The sequence below is a fragment of the Hyperolius riggenbachi genome, chromosome 1 (assembly GCF_040937935.1).
Source record: "Hyperolius riggenbachi isolate aHypRig1 chromosome 1, aHypRig1.pri, whole genome shotgun sequence".
Lineage (NCBI taxonomy): Eukaryota > Metazoa > Chordata > Amphibia > Anura > Hyperoliidae > Hyperolius > Hyperolius riggenbachi.
The window spans coordinates 354,665,355-354,684,563 of record NC_090646.1 but is presented as its reverse complement, the minus strand read 5'-3'; the positions used below and the strand labels follow the sequence as shown (position 1 = coordinate 354,684,563).

Below are 19,209 nucleotides of genomic sequence, written 5' to 3'. Positions count from 1 at the left end.
TCTCTCTCTCTCGTTGATACTGTTACTATTTTCTCTTTGCAGCACTTTGCACTGCTCTTGAAGTACATCATACATGTGGTAATTCCTGATATCCCAGGGTGGGTGGCAGAGGAGATGGCAAAACTGGAGTACCAGAGGAGGGAAGCATTTAAGGTACATGTTTTGTGTTGAGATACTTGTGCAGTATGTAGAACTGGGCTTTGTTAAAGTGAGATTCCTTACAGGTAATGCAATTTATTATGTTTACATTTTTCAAAGAATAGAGCGGCTTGGGGTGTTATGAAAGAATTATTGTGCAAACCATCTCAACCAAACCTATAAGATGGATAGATAAAAATAATATGTTATACACAATCACTAAAATATAACCTATGCAATTTACATGTAAAAGGGCTCACCCGAGCCTAATATACAGCCCGATAACCTGAAGATGCTCTTTTGCCTAACAGGATGGGTGTTATAAGTGCTCGGGCAATGTATAGTTAACAAAAGTAAAATGGAACATGTCTGAGAAGAGCTACACCTGATCTTTTGTTTGCTGGAATGAGTCCCATATTCTCAAGACAGGTGAAAAATAATTGGAGCAAAGGTTAAACAACAACTGAGAGCAAGAAAACCGGTTTCAGTTGTTAAATGAAGAAAGGATTTATCCAAAGAAAACACCCCTAACTGCTTGCTCTGGATTGCTACTCCACATTTGCTCCAGTTACCTTTCGCTTGATAGCCTGCTGTAGCATTTGGCATATGTGTGTACCCCTGGGAGGTTTTGTGGTGGTCTTCAGGTACGTCTGTTCTTAGTTTATCTACTGCCAATATATGTTTCACCACCGTTTAGTATTCCCTCTCATCAGAGAAACAAAGGAGCCTCAAAGCATGTCCCGGAACTTTGATTCATACAGCATAAGCAAGAATGTGCGCAATCAGTTTAAAGAAAACCAAAGGTCAGAGACCCTAATGTGGTGCTGTTACAGCAATGCATATAGTTTGCGGTATATATAAGGAAATCAGACTGTGCATGTTCCAATAATGCCCTGCTGGATTCATTTTAGTTGCAAGCCCAGTGCTGTCCCAATCAATCATTGAATGGGGCCAGTGCTGCAACACAGAGTGACACCTCTGTATTGCATAGTCCCTGTTATCTAGAATTCAGGCAACCGAAAGTCTCAACTAAACAGCATGCCTGAGGGATAACTGGGACCTCTTTTGGGGGCCTTTCTGTGGGTGCTGGCAGGCAGAAAAATACTTAGGCTTCAGTGATACGTAGCAGCCTCTCTCTATCTCCCTGCGTGCTTTGATCGGCTTCCCGCATCTGTGTACGGAAGCAGGAGTGTCACATGACCCGATGTGGGTCAGCTGACACTCCGGCTTCTGTGCACTGGGGAAGCTGGAAAGCCTCTCCGAGTCCACAGGGAGGTAGAAAGAGGCTTCTACTCATGACCGCAGGCTCTGTAAGTAGGCCGGAAGTTTGTGCTATTTCGGCCGGTTGTTCAAACAACCGGCAAGCACATGTATACAGCATCAGGCGATCCCCGCCGGTGCCGGATACCGGGGACTTTGCTGTACATAGACCCAAAGTGTTAACTGCACAAATGCAACTACGTCTTTTTCCCCCACTTTAGCAACTATCAGTACATGTACAGATGAAAGCTTTTCAGTCAGGATTATACCATTTATCCACTGATTTTAAAAAAATTAAAGAGTACGTTTCTTTCTGACTCCAGTCTTGTGGAATCATTCCATAAGACCTAGAGTCTGAAAAAAGCCTGTTGCCCGAAAGCTTACTTTTTGAATCTTTTAAAGTTGACCAATACATGGTATCATCCTGATTCAAAACTTTCTGCCTTTGCTAATGGAATTTAGCTAAGAAGCGCTCCTCCTTCTCTGTGGGCAGTATAATGGATATATCCTTGACCACGGTGATCCACCACACAATCCTAGAGTAATAAACTGCCATCACACCATTTGGAATAAACTAACTGTTGCAATGCCCAAGTTATAGCTGGTCAACTGGGGCCTCTCCTGTTCATTGCCAGGTACTCTCCATGCACGCTGTTCTTTAACGCGTAGCTTGAGATGTCACCTTAGAAAAAGTGCAACCAACACATAGCACAAAATTCTTAAAACTTAGACTTTCCCCCCAGTCTGCTGGTCTTTGGCTGGCTACCGCTTCCTTTGCCTGGACGCCACACATAAGGGCTGGGTTCCCTGTTTTCCTCCACTGTGCAAATGGTGTACATGTAAGTTATAACAGTCCCTTCCATGTCAGAACTGCTCTACATGTGTTCTGTGACTCACAGGACGGGATGAAATAAAGAGTAGACTGGAAGACCACTCATACCTCCATCATACATCCTTCCAGGAGGCAGCAACATATGTATGTACAAGAGCCCCACAGCACACCATGGGTAGGTAAAATCCAGATACGCATGTCTTTTTGGATGTGCCAATAAAAAGTATCTGGATTTCACTTACCTAAGTGATGAACCATGTAGGGTGGTCCTAACATGGAAGAGTCTGTTACAACATTTATGCTGTTACATGCACAGTGGTTGTCCAGCCTTTAGTGTGTTGTCCAGACAGAGGAAGCGGTAGCCAGCCAAGCGTGTTATTTCTACCATTGAAATTTGAATGCACAACTGGTTATATTAATAAAGTTGTAAGACTATGTGCTGGTTTTACTTTTTTAAGGTATCATCTCAAGCTACGTGTTGAGAGAAAGCTTGCCTTGAGATTACCCCGCAGTGGTAATCTGTTTACCCCGTAGCAGATTTTGAGCCGCTATAACTTGGGCATGGCTACATTTGGTGAGCTCATTCCAAAGGGTGTGGTGGCAGCTTATATTCTAGCAACTCTAGGATTGTGTGGTGTGGCTGGGAATATATCTGGTATACTGCTAATTTAGATTGAGGAGATCTTTTAAGAGGAATTCCACGTTTTTATACCGTGTACGCTAAAGAGAGAACCACTTACGCAATACAGCAGCTATTGCAGACCTACTGTATTTTTAATCTGCCTTAACTAATGGCTAACACGGTACAATACACTACTACTACTACTACTTGTACAGCTACTGCTGTTACTACCACTACAATTAACCTTTAAAATCATTCTATACTTAGAAACATGAGCGTCAGGCTCAACATCGTTATCAACAGCAACAGCGCAGGAAGCGGGAGGAGGAAGAGAGACAACGCCATGCTGATTACCATGCACGAAAGGAGCGGGAATCAAGAGGAGAAGATGGAAAGTCTGGACAGGACTCTCAATCTCATGAGAAAAACTCAAGCAAAAGTAAGCCATGTGGTCCCCAAGGGGGCAGCACTCACGATAAACCGAAAAGGCCGAGCTCCCTGCTGGCCAGCAATAATGTGCTGAAACTCAAGCAAATTATACCCCTGCAGAGCAAGTTCTTGTCAGGGACCAATGCCAAATCTCCACAATCTCCTCCAGGAGGAGACACCAAAATCCCCAGCTTCCTGAGCTTCAAGTTCTTGAAGTCCCCTGAGACACGAAGAGAAGCGCCACCGGAGAGATCCCATTCTCCAACCAAACCTTTCCATCCTGGAAAGTTGTTTACTTTTAACAAAGGGGAAGGGCAAGGGCAAATGAGTGGCAATGGTTTGTCAGCACCTATCTCTATACAACCTCGAGGGGCAACAGCCGTCACTGGGACTTCAGAGGGGACTGTTCCTGGAAAGTCTCAACTTAATGGAGTGTCAGAAGACTTACCTGTGGATGAGATAGAGGAGGCCCAGGCAAAAGTACATAAACAGTGAGCCACATTTTGTCCTATGGCTGCCTCCATTATTTCTTAGAACAAGGGCATGAAAGTGCTATAAGAGGTGGGTTACTGTCAGTGGGAAAGGTTTTGGCTTTTCTGGTATTCTTAGAGTGCACAGGATGGAGGATTCCCCTGACGTGGAGATGCCACCTTGTTTTCTGAGCTACATTGGTGCAATACACTCTGTACAGCTAAAGGTGGCCACTAATGATCCAATCTTTTTCATCCAATCTTACCATTTATATGTAATATAAGGTAACTGCCTGAAGTATCCATTCAGTATATCCACTCAATTTACCCTTATACTACATAGATTTGGTAAGATTGGATGAAAAAGATTGGATCATTAGTGGCCACCATAAGACAAGAAGGTGCTGTAATGTAAAATGATGTTGAGTATCGCTATACAATTCCAGCCTTGCTGGATGATGAACAGCCTGAGCTGTGTAATGATACTGAGTATCTCTATACACCTCAATCTTTTGATAAGTGGAATTCATTGTAGCGACACATCGCATTATACCATGATGAAGATGATGATGAGTATCATGCATAATTTGAGTCTGCTCATCATAGTGATGTCATGGTGTTCACAGTTACAAAATACCCTGTATCCAATACATATTTCTGATAGTAAGCTTGACAAAGTGCATAACGATGCTGAGTGTTTGAACACTGAAGATAGCCCTTCTTTCCTTATGTCCAGATAAATCTTAATACATGATCTTCAGGTTTGCTCAGCAATGGCTAAGGATAAGGAATGGAGTATGGCACTTGAGGCACTTTTTTGTAGGTCATTGCAACTAAAGTTAAGATTTCAGCCACAAAGAGTTACCATGGATAAGCCCCTCTTTGTTTCTGCTGATTACTTTACACTCTTCAGTCTTTTGTTTGCAAACAAATTGTAAATGTTAATCATTTTCACTAAATCCATGTAAAAGTGATAACAGATTACAAAGATGAATCCTTATGGTACTGGTGGAAGTAAAATGCTGCTGATAGATTCCTCCAGTCTTGATAGATGAGTTGGATTTATTTGCCCAGCCAAATCCTATTCTGTATGCTGCACTTGAAATGACAGTTGAAATCTGGTTGTTTTGGACAGTTTATACATCACTTATTTTAATTATTACAGGTTAGTTTCCTGATGGTTAAAGTCCAAGCTTAAGAAAAAAGATCAGTAAGTGAAAAAATGTGGTATAAGTAATCTAGAATCTTATTGTCATATGCACTGATCAGCCATAGCATTAAAAACACTGATAAGTAAAGAGAGTAACATTGATTATCTTGTTAGAAATTATACTTGTCAAGTGGTGAGATACATTAGTGAGCATGTGGACTGTCCATTGACAGTCTTGTGTTGCAAGCAGGAACAAGGTGCAAGTGTAAAGGCTCATACACACATCAGACCATGGTCTTTGGAAAATGAAAGATCACAGACCAGTTTTACCCCCTTCCATGTAGTATGAGAGCCATACCTACACAGTCTATTCTATGGAGCTGAACTCCCCATCAGAAAAAAAACTTTTCAAGATGCTGCACACACAGATGCTGTACAGACACAAAAGATCAGTAGCTGCAAAAGATCTGTTCCTGCCAAAAATCCAACCCTGCAAATTGCAATGATAGTCTATGAGATCTGCAGATCATCATACACACATGATTTAACTGACAGATCTGCAGATCTGAAAATCCAACCTGGTGGATCTGATCTGCAGATGAATGTCAGTTAAATCATGTGTGTACGATGATCTGCAGTTCTCATAGACTATCATTGCAATTTGCAGGGTTGGATTTTTGGCAGGAACAGATCTTCTGCAGCTACAGATCTTTTGTGTCTGTACAGCATCTGTGTGTGCAGCATCTTGCAAGGTTTTTTTTCTGATGGGGAGTTCAGCTCCATAGAATAGACTGTGTAGAGTATGGCTCTCATACTACATGGAAGGTGGTAAAACAGATCTGTGATCTTTCATTTTCAAAAGACTATGGTCTGATGTGTGTATGAGCCTCTAGTCTCTGATCTACTTTGACTAGGGCTTAATTGTCAGGAGAAGACCAGAGTCAGAGCATTTCCAGAGTGGCATGTCTTGCAGGGTTCTCTGAGATGAAGAAGTTAGTAATAGGCAAGTGGTAAACTGGTAACAGGGTCATGGGCTTATTTAAGCAAAAGTGAACCTGTCTGGACAGATCCCATAAAATAGCTATTGTAGAACAGCTTGCCAGAAAACCTTACTGGTGGCCTTGAGAGAGAGAGAGGTGTCAGGACACAGTGCACCACAGCTTGCTTTGAATGGGGTGGTGTAGCCACAGACCAGTCAGAGCCCATGCTGTCTCCTATCTTCTGCCTATAGTGCCTACACTGTGCATCTGGGCATCACTATCACACCATGGCACAGTGGAAGAAGGTATTCTGTTCACATGAATCATAATTTCTTTGCCATCAGGTAATATTGTTGCCATGAAGGAGTAGAGGAGTTAAAGGATGTTCTGTCAACATTTTGACATCAGATGCCACAGGACACCTTCAGAGATCACGTTCTGGTTGCACAAGGGAGGCCCAAACAGTTTTAGGCAGGTGGTTTTAATGTTCTGGCTAATTAGTTTATATGTGAAGCTGTGTACAAACTCTCAGGTGGTCATATTTGATAAAGCAGTGCAAAGTGTAAGGGGTACAATTCTACATACAATATTCTTTTTCCTTTTTGGACTGCAGTCACCCTGTATTAATATACTGCATGTTGCAATTCTTTGCATACTTTACTCTGGATAGGTTTCTTTTTTTTAAAAATTGTGTATACAGGGGTATTCCTCAAAAAGCTACAGTGACCATAAATAAATAATTTTCTCTAAAACATGATATTAAGTTATCCAGGTTGGACTGCCTTTTCATAAACCTGGCCTTGCTGGTTTTTCAACAATGGTTATCTTAACCCTTGTGTTACCAACAATGGTTGTTTGAATATCACTGGTACTTGTGGTTCACCATGTGTGAGCCACTTTGCCTCGTTTTCTGTAGGTGTCAATGCCAGGGGGGGAAGGAGGAAGTTATTCTGTCAGTCAGTAGGGGAACAGATTTGGATGGCACTGCTCTCCATGGTCTGTCAAAGGAGAGCCATTATCTGTTGATGAAAAGGACAAGCAGCACTGCAGACAATCTAAAGATGTATCGAACGTCTGGGATTTGTTTGGAGGCTGCAGGCTTAAAACGTAGTCTGGGCAGGATTCTTTAAGAGTGACAGCCCAGTTTACATCTATCAGCTTACAAATCTGATATGAATGGCTTGATTTCATCTGACTTAATCTATAAACCAGCACTTTTTTGGCTATATAACCAATAATGTATTCGCTAACAAATGTATGCAATGTTTAAAGAGTACACCTTTGTTAATTAACTTGGACAAAAAAAGAAAAAAAAATAGGCAGGCCTATTCAGAAAGAGTCCTTATGCAGCAAATTTCATATTTGTAATATAGTCAGCCATAAATCTGTACTGCTTAATCCATTTTCTGTCTGACTCACGGCTGTAGTTAGAAGGCTTTTATCAAAAATGAGTGCAACTTGCTTGCTAGAAAACCTCCGCCTCCAAAATGCAGGTAATCAGAGTGGTGGCGGGTAGTGGTGAAACAAACATGAGCTTGATGATCTGATTATTCCCCGGCAAAGCTCCTGTTTCAACACTATTTTCATATTTAACAATTCTCACCACTGGTGGCAGATTACTTTTAAAGTGGACTTCTTATGATTCCACCATTATGGCCATTTCAGTTTTTTAGAGGTTCTTAGTTCCCAGGCTGTTGTCCTTTATATTCAACACTAGGGTTGTTCTCCTAAACCAGCATGCAGTTAAATCTGAACTCTAGGTTTGTAGATTTAAAAAAAATACAGGGTTAAGATTGTCGTTTCTGTAATACAAAGGACATTCACATTTGACCGTTAGAATAGTAGGTGTACTTGGAGTTCAGCTTTTTGTACCTAGAATTCAGCCGAATGTTATTGTGGCTGTATATGACTCACTGATCAGCGGAATCCACAGGATAGCATGTGCGCTCTGCAATAAATAGAATATGCTTTACATTTTCGTAGCATCTATTTCACCTTTCCAGCAATGAGAGGTTGGACTGAACTTCAAGTGGTGGAACTGGACCACAAACCATAAAGTCCAAGTAGCTAAGAACAATGTATAAAGTGTAGTAAACCAGGGCAATCAGTCAACTGTCATCTTTCATTGTGTTGCCTACTTAAAATAGAATGTGACCTGTAAATGGATACCATCAATCAATACACTGTAAATATCATCATTTCTTGCACTGACTTATAAACCAGTCCTAGTCGCATATAAAAATAACTAAACCAACCTGGATATGTATTGGTAAGAGCTGAATTTTCAAGTTGGGTTCAAAGAAAACTTGAGTTAAACTTGAAATATTGCCTATCACAACCAATTAGAATCTTTCAATCATTCCACAGCTGAAATCTGATTGGTTCCTCTGGGCAACAGCTTAGCTCATTCTCCATACTGTATCTCTTTGCACCTGCCTTGGTCATTAATGATTTAGCTCTACAGATTCTTGCATTATGGCGAAACACAAATATATAATGAAACTATACTATTAAAAAAGCCATATCTATTTATTCATGTTTAGTATTATTTATTAATAAGTTACACAAAAAGGCTGAGAAAACAGAAAGCAAGTGTACTTGTAAAGTACAACTATCCAAGTGCCCACCTCAACCTTTTCACCCCTAAAACCCTTCCAAAAGTCCAGTGCAGCTGCTCCCTCTCCTCCTCACCTGCAGGTTTTAGCAACTAGTGCCAACACAGGGTTTATTTACATACCATGCCTGTCAATGGCGTAGCAATAGGGGATGCAGAGGTAGCGACCGCTTCCGGGCCCTAGACAGAGGGGCCCAGTAACGGCCCTCCTTCATTCATCTTATTAGCTTTCCATTGGTGCTATGCTGATAATGAACACCTCTATATGTGCATTGCATAATGGTAATCCTTAACAAACTTTTTCCTTAGGGCTGGTTCAGACAGACGCTTGCGGAGCGTTTACCGCAAGCGTTCGGAACGTCGCGGTAAACGCTCCCATTCAAGTGAATGGGAGCGTTTACACCGAGCTTTTGCGCGCTTTTACCTGAACGCGGCGTTCGGGTCCCGATTTTCGTTAGCGTTCGAGCTGCCCCTGGAAGCGACATGTAGCTTCCAGGGAGCGGCCAACCGCGATAGCTAATGTTCCCCTAGGGGGAAAAAAACGCGACCGCATCGGAACGCGACCGAAGGCTACTGAAAGCCTGACCGTGCAGCCGCTGCAACGCCCCCAGACGCGACGCCACGCAGACGTCCGTCTGAACCAACCCTTACTCTGATTACCCCTCTCTGACTCTGCAGCTGTCCTTGGTATGTTTTGGGGCTCCACATCAATAGAATGCTTGGGGACCCATGTAAAACTTGCACTGGTGTCCAAAGCTCCTTAGTTACGCCACTGATGCCTATGCTCCCTCTGATAGTCAGGTGGTTAGTGGATTGCCTCTTTGTACAATAAAAGGAAGGGGCTGTGTAACACTTCAAAGTAGACTGAGTTGCCTAGAGGGAGCAGCAGGGCAGTATATAAAACACACGCAAACTACTGTTCGGGAGGAAAGCAGGTAAAGGGTTTTTTTGTATGTGCCGATTCTTTAAAGTAAATCTCTACAAACAAAAAAAAAACAAAAGACATAACACTGCACTATATTATTATTATATATTCCATCAAGGACCATACGCTTGCCAGATAAGTTAATAGGTGAATAGAGACTTCCAGAGAAACAATGCCTGAGCAGTGACAGTCTTATTATTTTGGATAGGGCAAAAGGGAGAGACCATTTGGTCTTGGTATTGAAGGTTAACACGTTTGATTCATCAATGCCAAATTAAAATTAATACAAAACCAAATGAAATCATGTTCTAGTTTTTGAAACCTAGGTAAATACAGCCCCAGTGTCAAGGTGTACACCATACAGATTACACTTTAGATTCAATTATAAGATTGTTCTATTTCCGCTCGAGCAAAAATGCTTTTAAACATTAAAATGTTTTAGACAAGTCACTTTATGCAATCCTCATGCAAGGAGTTGGTGTAATAAAACAGAGCATACATAATTACAGTGTAATGTCAGGAAGCTACTTCTGTCTATAAGAGTGCTTATACAAAATGTAATCAGCTGTATACAGGAGCAAGACTGAAACTTAAGCAACATCAGAAGGATATTTAGTAGGGTATAAAGAGTTGTGTGTGAGGGGCAGACCCATTTCCAAAGCAAAGTATATAATTGCATGTGGTGAAACGCAGAGCAGTGTGGGAAAACAAAAACGTCTAAAGACATCGGTCGCAGGCGAAGGTAGTTTGGGGAAAAAAAGCCTGAAGACATCTGTGGCATACGGAAGTGAACATTTACAAATGACTGCAAACATCTGAGCAGGTTAAAATGCACGTTTTCCATGCATTCTTTAATGCCTATTTTTCATGTGTTTTGTTTGTTTATTTGCTACTATGTGATTCTACATAGTGCAATATCCTTCTAGGTGTGTTTCTTCCCCCCCCCCCCCCCCCCAAAAAAAAAACACCTGAAAAAACATTCCCAAATGACTAGACATCTGCACAGTCCAAGGGTTAAAATGCACACCTTTTCCATGCAGTCCTTAATCCGTTTAATGCATTGCATTTTTGTTTTGTATTTTTTGCTACTATGCGATCCTGCAGAGTGCAGTATCCTTCCATGGGTTTTTCTGATCCCTGTATAGTCATCCTTTGCACTAAGGAAGTACTAGGGAAAGCGAGACAGGCACAGGATAAGCACAGTAGTCAAGCAAAAAAAAATGTACAGAAAGTCAAAAATCACTAATTATTGAGGTCAGAGAGAACAGGAAGTGAGGGTAAATATCTTCAAAGGAGTCAGAGGCACAAATAAAAACCTGATAGAAGTTGTAACTCTTCCCCACTCAATCCGAGACTAAAATATTGGTTAGGTTTCAGTGGAATACATTTAATATGCCGTTCCTGTTCCCTGCTCAGGCATTACTAAGCTTGTACACTATGTAATTTAGCATGGAAATAAGTTATTATCAAACTGTTGGTGCCAGTTTCAATATGAATCCTGCAGTCTAAACTGCTGCTGAAATAACTAAGGCTACACTTGTGCTAGGTGTTTGCACACAATACAGAATGCCTTCTTGCCTCCTATTATCTGCAGTTCAGCAGAACAGCACAGGGCAGCGTATATGAAATTTCACCCTAAAGGTGCCCATACATGGTACAATTAAAATGTTCGATTTTCCCATGTATTCGGCCAAAACTATTGAAAAGAGTGAAAATCAAAAATTATTTGGGGGGGGGGGGGGGAGGTCGAGAAAAAAAACGATGATTCAATTTTTTCGATAAAAATCTGATCAGACATGTTCTAAAAATCCGGATGATTGTGAAATTGTATAGTGTATGATAGGTTGTATAATGAAAGTGCTCAATCCGGCTGCAACAGAGGAGTGCAGCGCCCCCCAGGGACTTAAATACACATCTTGAATACAAATCAGATGCAAAACTATGCACTAAATAAATTGAATGCAAACTGATACACATAGATGCAGCTAGATGCAGCTAGCCACAAGTTGACTTACATTTTTGTGCAACAGAAGATATGGGCAGCACTTCTAAATGCAGGCTGCACCCGAGTTGACCAGCTGCAGAGATGTGCAGAGACCACACACAGGCAGATTACACAACTTGCATTCAAAACAGATGCAATAGAGGAGGACATTGGCTTCAAGGACAGCCTGTGCACAGATTGTTCAATACTAGACTCTTCCATGATGATGACATACCCTCACAGAAGAGATCTAACCACTAGCTAAACCCAACTGACAAAGCACAGTATGAACCTGAGGCTGCTAGCCATAAATGGTCTACACATTTTCTACAGAACGGAAAGGATTGGCAGCACTTAATCAGGCTGCAACTGAAATGAAACAGAGGCGTGAATTTCTCTGATCGAAAAATAAATAAATAAATAATAATAAATTGTACCATGTATGGGCACTTTAAAGAAACTCTGTACTACAAAAAAATGCCCCTGGGGGGTAGCCTCCGAATCCGAATGAGGCTTCCCCCGCCGTCCTCCGTCCCACTGTGGTCTTTCACTGCCCCACTGAATGCACAGCCAACAATTTGTCAGGCTGTGCAATGTTTACCTTTTCTGGCTCCACTCGGAAATAGGCGTAAATAGCCGATTCCAGTCGGGTCCGCTGTACTGCGCAGGAGACTTGCGCCTGCGCAGTAGTGTGGACCCGACTTGGAGTGTGGGCCCTGGGGCGGAGGTGGACAGGGGAAGCCTCGATAGGATCCAGAGGCTTCCCCCTCCTGAGGTGAGTACCCCCTACGGGCATTTTTTATTGTTACAGATCCTCTTTAAGAGGGATGTTGAACAATGCCGTATCATTCATTGGATGACTTTATAAATACCTGTGTAAATAATAACCTATGTGTGAAAATCACAAATCATGCACCATGAAATTAGCACTAATGATACTACACATTAAGTTTTTGCAAAGCAGCCAAGTTTCGATCCTGACCCCACCAAGAATATCCTGACCCAACATAAGCTATATAAAAGGTTTCTCTACCCCCTTTCCTAGTTCTCTCCTATATCTTGGAACCACTGCAAGTTTGAAAGTAGTTACCACTGATAGTTAAAGTACTTCAATCTACAGTGTGGTATGATTAGTCTCAGGCTCTCAACTAAGGCTGGCCATACACGAGTCCATGCTTTCATTTCATCAAGCAGTCCATTCAAGTGTTTCACTGAACAGACCTCAAACCAATCCTGACAATTTCTAATTAGTTGACCTGAGTGCTGGGGCAATGGGCTTCAAATGATGATAGGAGAAAGCTGTAGCCTTACATATGAAGTGTGAAACAGATCAGAGCAGTAAGGCATGCTCTAGGTTCTTTTAGGAGATCATTTGGTATCACAACAGGATCCCACAATCCTGACCTGAATTGAGATTACTGTAGGTTGCAGAAAGTCTGCTAATCTCACCTGACGACTGGGACATATCACACGATAACAAGTGCTGGTGTTAGTGTTTGTGTAACTGCGGTCACATGCAGGCACCTACTTTTTATAATAAATCTAGGCCCATAATGTTGTATTTGAGCATTAAACTTAAAATCTACATGTGTTATACTAAAATATTTGAATGCTTTAGTATAACATACATTTCTTTCACAAGTTAAACATTGTTTTAATGTAAACCTGACATTCAACCCCCCAAAAATACTACACAGAGTATAGTGTATACAATACAGATGTATTTCTTATTTTAATTCTGTATCAGTAGCTAGTGCCCATCGCTCCATTTTTCTAAATGATAAATGACCAGTTTTTGCTTTCTGAGGTAAAAGTTCTGCCCCTTCCCACTGGCTGCAAAGCTGATCACATGACCTTGCTAAGAGCTACAGCTGTCAGCAGATTTTATCCAGCAGTGATTGCGGTGTAAGTTCATAAACCTTTTGAATTGCAGGATCTTGGTTTAAGGTAGACATCTAGGACAGGTCAACCTTTACTGTTTGACTTATTCTGTAAAATGGGATCCAATATTGAAACATTTTTTTACTGAAATGCATTTAGTTGGCCACTCAAGTAAACCTATCACTGACAATAGTCCCCTTTACAGTAAAGTAGCGAAAGTTACCCTAGAGCTCCTTTCACACTATATATACACATTGTGCATACTGAAAAAATAGGATTGCAATGGTGATGTAAAGTTGCATTGCAGCCAACCGCTGCCATGCGACCTATACAGTCAGAGCCGGGACAAGGTCCTCCAGCACTCAAGGCTGAGTCAACAAAGTGCCCCCCACCCCCATCCCTCCCACCCACCCCAGCCGTCACACAGCTATTAGACTAAGAGGCACCCCAGGGCACCCAACACCTTAATCTCTAGTTATTTGGCCTGCAGTCACTGCCATGTATCACCTTTTCTTATTTCTCTCTGCTTCAAACACAATAGGGGAATGACAGCTGAGTGAGTTGTGCTCCTCCTCCTACACTGCGCCCTGAGGCTGGAGCCTCTCTCACCTCTGCCTCGGCCCAGCCCTGCATACAGTGCAACATACAGTCCATAGACTTTATGCTTGCACCGTGTGAATTGTCTGTCCAGTAATGCACTGCATATTGTGCATTAACCTGACAAAAATCACCGGATTGCAGAAGTACCAGCAGGAAAGCCCTTAGATTCCTAAAATGCATAGCAAGTTCAGACAGCACAAATTTGCAATCATGGCAGCAGTGCTATATCTGGAGTATAAATTCCAACCTTGCTACATAAGTAATTAGTTGCACAGAACAGGAGCTAGTCTAACTCCTTTCCAACACCTGCACCAATCCATGGAATGGAAGCAAACCCTGACATTACTATCTCCCAGGTTGTGTACAAAACTGTACACCTGCTGTGCAGATCAAAACAAAGTAAACAAGTGGAAATTAGGTTTCCCATTAACTCTTGCAGTATGTACCACCAAATAGAATAGTTTACCTTTTTCTTAACCAAAATAAAATTTCCTTTATGAACAAGCTGTAGATAAACACATTGTTAGAAACAAACGTTTTCAAGCTTCCACCGACCAAATGATGCTTCCAATGAAAAGTGAAGCAAAGAGCTGTTAACACAGGAAATAATCAAATGTCTCCTGTAAACAAATGATCTGTTAGCATTGCAAATGATTCCATACTGTTTTATTAACACTCGTTTTAAAATCTAAACTTAACTGTGTAATATGCAACTTAACCCAAGCACTAGAAAGGGTCAGTGACGTTATGACAGTAATGATGGTAAGCTGCTATTAGCAGGGATCTAGAGAGATGGCCTCTGTTTGACCCTTGAAGCCATCTCTGTTTTGAAGTGAATTGTCTTCATGAATGAAGCACACATCACCATTATAGCCCTCTCCATAACGTAGCAATGCTCTGCTCCTGAATATTCCTCATTTCCATCTGTACTAAAATCACCATAAGGCCCGGGGCCCACTAGAGGCATACATTTGAAATCTGCGCCGGTAGACTTGGGCGCAGGATTATATGGCTGAACCTGCTTTTGCACAAGTTCGGGCCGTGTTAATTACTATTCCCCCTCCAGGCTGCCATGGGTAGTGGGGGAATGATATAATTCGGCTTCCAGCGACTGATAGAGGCCGAATTATTGTGTTTTTTAAGCAACCTCGGCTCAGTCTTCTGATGGTGCCGACGTTACTCACTGAGCGCCGCTCAGTTGTGATTCCTATTGTATCCTATGGTGGCGCCAGCTGCGCCCAAATCTAGCAGCACCAAAAAGCACTGCTCTGCACTAGAGGGCTTTTAGCAGGGATTTATGCTTTCTAGTAATCTCCAGGGATTCCAAAAGCGTTCCGCTGCAATTTGCCGAAATTGCAATCTCTCTGCATGCAGTATTTGTAGAGCGATTTCATAAGGGAAAGCCAGGCCCAAAATTGCTTTATCTGAAATCGCTTCGTTTCTAAGTGGCTAGGGTTTTTTCAATCACAAATGGGTCCCAGGCTTAAGGCCTTGTGCACACCGGTGTGTACATGCAGAGGCAGTGGTATTCCCCAATAGCTTCTCCGGTGGGAAGAGGGGCTTTTCTAGATGGTCTATACACTAGTAAGCATAAGGCTAGGTTCACAGTGGTGTGTTGCAGTGCACACTCATAATGCATGCGTTATGCAATAGAGACCAGACATAGACTTTATTACAAAGTCTGCATGCAGCGCGTTAGAATAATGCGATCCGTTACAATGCAGCACTGTGAACAACCCAGTAGAATTATGGGCTGTGAGCTGACATGCAGAACTATTCTGCAATGCAACTGATGCAGAGTGAACAGGGTCTCAGGATTTCAAGCATGAAAATATTTGTAATTTGCAATTGCAAGCAGTTTTGGAGATTAATAGCCGGTTTTAAATTGCAATGGAAAAAAAATGCCACACACTCACACACACACATTTTTGATAGTCTTCTATTCACCTTTACCATTCCTTTACTCACACAATTATATTTGATGCTGCTATTTCCCTAAAAAAAAACAAATTGAAAAAGTCAGTCATGTGACCCAGAGACCCTCTCCAGCAAGCATGGAGCTATTCCCCATCTAGATAGGAGTCCACACTATGTGCTTTGCATTATGGATGTATTATAATGTGGGTATAACATTGCACACACTCTGCATGGTTAAAGTGGACCCAAACTAAAAATACAAGATTTCAGAAATAAAATCTATTTTCTAAATTATAATAATAAATAGCAGCCTTTTTTCAGCTGCATGATGGCAAATATAAAATATTTTACATTTATTGGAGGAACCCCTCCCTTCCTTTCATATTGCCGGGGCAGAATCCAGCAAACTGGTGGAGTAGGAGGTGAGCGGAATTGGAGGAATTGCTAATGGCTGCCACCTGTATAACTCTAGTTATGAAAAGAGAAGGGTGAAAAGCATGCACTGAAATGCTCATAGGCTTGAAGGAGTGTTTATTTATATTTGTATGTGTCAGAGTGGTGCAACTAAATATTTTGAATTAAAAAAATGTTTGGTTTGGGTCCACGTTAAACATGCATGTTATTTTCATAGCATGAAGAATTGCTATGTAATCTGTGCATGATCCAGAAGCTCACTATAGAAAGTGTTAGGATAATGTGATACAGAGGATGTGAACCAGTGTGTGGGCAGTGAGTTCACATGCAGCATCAGAGTATGATGCACTGCACATAGTGTGAACTCGCCTTTACCATGAGGTTAGTTCTAAATAAGATTGGCACTGTACATACACATTTATCTAACATGTAATTTAAAGTTGGGTTTTACTTATTACATTTCTATTCTATCAGGTAAATCATCAATATCTTCCTGATACTGATTGTTTACTACCAGGCCTGCTACTTTGCAATATCACCCCCCACCCCCATGTATTTTGCGCGAATAATGGTTTTTCCTAATTGTCTGAAAGATATTTTTATTAATATACAGATTGGGAACTTCTTTATTTAATAGATTTTCATTGTAGGTAATGTCTAACTTATTAAAACCACTATACATTGTGTTCATAACTTTACCATGGCGACAGATTAAACACAAGTCTAGCGAGGAATTCAGTGAGAATTGCTTTCTTCTGTCACAGAAGTGCAGACGTGAGACATCACTATTAAAGAATGGCACCTGCTTTTTCTGTAAAGCTGGACAGTGGCATGATGGGAAGACAATTCTCACTGAACACACGCCTTATATTTGTTTGCTTAGTGGAAGAGAGGCAGCCTGAAGCTTCCCATTTCAGTGTATTCCATAATTTCATACTTGCTTTATTTATATAGCATTGACATATTACACAGTCATTCACATCCGTTCCTAATCTAATGGCCCAGGGATAGTTTGAATAGCTGCCAGTTACCAGTAGCGTAGCACTAGTTTTCCACATCCCATCTCTCTGCATTTACAATACATCCACAACATATTTAATAAAAGACCTTTTTATTTTTTTTTTTCCCAACATGCTCAGTATGGCTGAAATTTGATAAAAGCTGTCGTGTGGTCACTGCACGGATACCAGAGGCGAAATCCAAGCATGGTTCCTGCACTTCCAATGACATCAAAACTGAGCAGAGCCGCTCATTCCAGCCTTCAAACGTACCTTGGTCTGAAATATTTGCAGCTTTCTCTTAATATCTCTGTACATAGCAAATGAGGGGAATAATGAAGATGCATGAGATTTTATATCAAACTCATTAAAGTTTCAATCTCATAATTTGGGATATAGGCAGCTTGGTATCTTGCCGCTACACTCGCCCTCATTGGCCCCCATTGGTCCTAGGTATAGAAAAAGTAATGGCCATTTCACTGTCATCAATTTAGCAGGCACCAATTTAAAAAACTTGTTTAACGTTAGATTAAAATGACTGGTGTTTATACATTATAATGTTAAAAGTATAATGTTTTAAAAAAAATTAGTTAAAACAAAAAGAGAAGCCTTTGCAATGGGTGATCCGGTCCTAACACTACATTGAATTTAATGCAAACATTCACTTTGTCCTGTTGCTGCCATAGTTGTTCTACAGTGTTGGTCTATCCCAGATGGTACAATGCAGAATGTAGAAATGTTGGTCTATCCCGGATGGTACAATGCAGAATGTTAGAAATATTGGTATTGAGAACTTTGCATGTGTCGGCAGTTACACTGCCTATAAAGTGGTGGAACCAACAACAGTGTGGACTGGGTATGTGTATTGTAGAGGTGCAACAGTGTGTTAGGGGTGATCTGACAATGGGCCTTTTCTTCCGCTAGAGACCTGCAGAGCTTGGCGTGATGAACTTTATACATCTATAGCAAAGATTCTGATTATTCAGCTTACTGTCTTAAATCAACAGCCTGGGAAAATGGGATATTTATTTCTTTATTTTCTCATATTTTTGTAAAACCAGCAAAATGCAATAAATATATTTCAAGAAACCGCTGTTGTCTTTCTGTTTGTGTGTGTTGTAGTCTGGACAACTCATTAGCAGAACACTTGGCTCCAGCAAGCCCTTTCAAGCAGTTCTTCCCTCTTGCACCTTCTTTTCCCAAGCATCAGGTTTGTAATGGCTACAGAAAAGTGAACAGTTCTCCAACTCTGATATTTGGAAAGCTGAGATTCAAAGTTCCCACTTTATGGCTGGATTCACACTGTGCACATTGTAAAATGCCCGTTATAATGTTTGTGAACTGCAAGTGCGTTATACCATACACCTCAATTCAAAGCTTGTATGCAGCGAGTTAGAATAATGTGCTCTGTTACAATACAGAGATGTGAACAGACCCATAATTAAGGGCAGTGAGTTGACATGCAGAATTATTCTGCATCGCAACTGATGCAGTGTGAAAGGAGCCTATCTGTTGTGTTACGCCTGCACTATTACATGGACATAGCACAATACACCCTCTTGCATGTTATAACGTGCATACTAGCATGTTATAACGTGCATACTACTATTGCTCGTCATCCAGAAACGCACTGTAGGAAGTGCATTTGAATAACGTAGTCCAACGCAGAGATACAAACATACAGTAAGAATTAGTAGTTGCTCAGTAAGGGTGATAACTAATACACTAGGGGCTCAAGAGGCTGGGTAGAGACACAGAGCAACATTTTAAAGAGACCTCAGCTCAACTCACAGAGCATCCAAAAAAAAACAGCCATGTGGGTTAAGCCCCTTTTAAGGCGGCATCAAGGCCATTCTCGCAGATGGATCCCAATGCTATTGGTGGATGCAGTCACATCCTACACAAACAATAGGCCTATCCATGAATGGAAACGTCTGATATAGAGATGTGAACACACCCATACAATTTTGCGGGAAGTGCTTTCACATGCAGCAA

At 41.4% G+C, this 19,209-nt stretch overlaps 1 protein-coding gene across 7 annotated transcripts in view; it reads left to right on the top strand.

Moving 5' to 3' along the window:
• ANO8 (anoctamin 8) overlaps window positions 1–18,303 on the top strand; it is a 192,747-nt gene extending 174,444 nt beyond the window's left edge. For 5 of the 7 annotated variants that reach the window (XM_068234168.1, XM_068234169.1, XM_068234167.1 and 2 more), the window contains 3 exons: window positions 43–153; window positions 3,120–3,842; window positions 17,356–17,433. In XM_068234168.1, the coding sequence (XP_068090269.1) occupies window positions 43–153; window positions 3,120–3,776 (768 nt within the window). In that variant the 3' untranslated portion in view covers window positions 3,777–3,842; window positions 17,356–17,433. Of the gene's footprint in view, window positions 1–42; window positions 154–3,119; window positions 3,843–4,916; window positions 4,962–17,355 lie in introns of all 7 variants that reach the window. The other 2 variants (XM_068234173.1, XM_068234172.1) reach the window with 2 other exon arrangements.
• Window positions 18,304–19,209: the final 906 nt, after the last annotated feature.